Source organism: Carassius gibelio, chromosome B5 (genome assembly GCF_023724105.1).
Source record: "Carassius gibelio isolate Cgi1373 ecotype wild population from Czech Republic chromosome B5, carGib1.2-hapl.c, whole genome shotgun sequence".
NCBI classification, from domain to species: Eukaryota; Metazoa; Chordata; class Actinopteri; order Cypriniformes; family Cyprinidae; genus Carassius; species Carassius gibelio.
The window spans coordinates 18,343,263-18,345,323 of NC_068400.1; the positions used below are offsets into that span (position 1 = coordinate 18,343,263).

General features: G+C 38.4%; 1 protein-coding gene across 1 annotated transcript; it reads left to right on the plus strand.

Annotated features, from left to right (window-relative positions):
• The first annotated feature begins 335 nt into the window (after nt 1-335).
• On the plus strand, nt 336-1,662 carry LOC127957154 (homeobox protein SEBOX-like). The gene is made up of 3 exons (XM_052555562.1): nt 336-435; nt 714-916; nt 1,009-1,662. The coding sequence occupies exons 1-3, from the start codon at nt 336-338 to the stop codon at nt 1,660-1,662; spliced, it is 957 nt and encodes a 318-aa protein (XP_052411522.1).
• Nucleotides 1,663-2,061: the final 399 nt, after the last annotated feature.

The window sequence follows — 2,061 nt, forward strand, 5'->3', positions numbered from 1 at the left end:
CAGCTGCGCCCATCAGACAGAATCTGAATCTCTGCTTTCCCGTCGACGCGGCAGATATAGGAGATGGCTATACGAAGTTGCCAGACATGTAGAAGGATTATCTTAGTGCGGGTGGGGGATCAAAGTTTTATTATTATTATTCTATTATTTAAACTGTCGCTGTGCCAGCGAAGACACCTTGAAGTGCGATATGAGCGTATGGGTGTGAAAAGGGAAGAGTATAAAGTAGGTGGGTTTAAATGCTCTATGAAACACATCAGCGTTGGACTTAGGTCAGGACTGGAGATTCGGGAGAGAGCGCGCTTCACTAAACTTCTGTTTTAGAATTAAGGACTATGGCATTATTTTATGATCAATCGTTCGATTTGGTTCAAAAAATAAGCGTGGAGACAGAAAGAGATTTTATCTTCAACACAAACATGGTCCAAATTACAGGTGAGAATATAACGTTTGAACACATTACGCATTTTGGATTGATTTAGGCTACGTTGGATAATGGAATTCTCATTCGTTTTTTATTATCAATTGTTCTTATTTTTATTTTCGCCTATTTATATTTTAAAAACGAATCTAAAATGCACGTTCTATATAAGAACATTTACGACAAAAAAATCTTGTAAAACATTTTTTTACTATTCTAGTCGATATTTAGTCGATCCTATTCCCACTGTGTGTGTATTTTCTGACAGCATTTTTCTAACTTTGATCTTTAGGTGTAACAACTAAGCATTCGTTGTCTTCTCCTGAACTCGAAAAAACCTACCATGCTGAAGGGCAAAGAAAAAGAAAGAGGACGATTTTTAGCCGCGCTCAATTGTCAGAATTAGAGCGCGCTTTCATGATTACGCCATATCCAGACATCACTATGCGAGAACGACTGGCTGCACTCACATTACTTCCAGAAAGCAAAATTCAGGTAATAAGACTAGAAAATAAATGTATTTTTATTATATTATTTTGTCTTGATTTTACATTTTATTCCTTACATTTATTCCTATTCCTTTGCAGGTGTGGTTCCAAAACAGACGAGCTCGATGTATGAAAAGCAAGAAGCTGACTACATCAGTTAGGAGAAGTCCAGGCAGGGAAGTGAGTTCTAACTCTATACCTGTAGCAGCTTTTCCACCGACCCATCTTGATTTAAACCCAGAACAAAATTCTGGCTTTCCAGAACAAAGAGAAAGACCAGAGGCCAACAGAGGCCTGCGTCACCATCAGGAAAGCCTTAGACCAGTTCTGAGTCCCTGGTCTCAAAACCTTCCGCATCCAATGCCACCCCGTCCAGACATTTCTCCAGACCTACCTGGAGTTCTACAGTGGGCCAACAGACACTCTGAAACACCTGGAGTGTCATCTTTTTCCAATTGCCCATCAGACAGGTTGGCTCAATATTCATTCCAAAACCAGTCAAGCAGTCACTGGCAGATTAACTGCTTTTCATCTCACCCTGACAGTTTTTCTGGACATAAGTTGTCTTACTGTACTGCCAATCAGGCCATATATTCTTCCATGTCTGTGGACCAAATGATTCCTACACATCAAACCAGTTTGGAGGAGGCACTACAGAGACAAGCTCTGGCACATTACCCTCAGACCTCATTGGGAGATATCTCTGAGCTCATATACAAAGCAGCTGTAGTTACCAATCTGGAAGACTACTAATACAGTAGTTAATAGCTTACACTTTATTTATTGTTACATAAACACTATTGTAAAATAATCTCTCTGAGGAACCAATTGACGTGTCATTAAGGTAGGTAATATGTGTTAATAAAACATGTTACCTTCCTTCCTTCCTTCCTTTTTTTTTGATATCATAAAACTCTAGTTAAGGGTTGTCCAAATAGATTGTGAAAATGTTGCTATTATTGTTATAGTCTGTCACCTGCTACAACAACAACAAAAAAGGTTGTTTCCTTATCCGTTTTTGATTTAATAACATAATTTTGGTTTTGGAGAGTATGTCTTTCGGTGGGTGTGAAGGGAAAAGTTTCCTCTGTATTCTCTTTTTAGTAAGATATTCACATGGTGTGCATTGATATTTATGTAAATTAATCACTA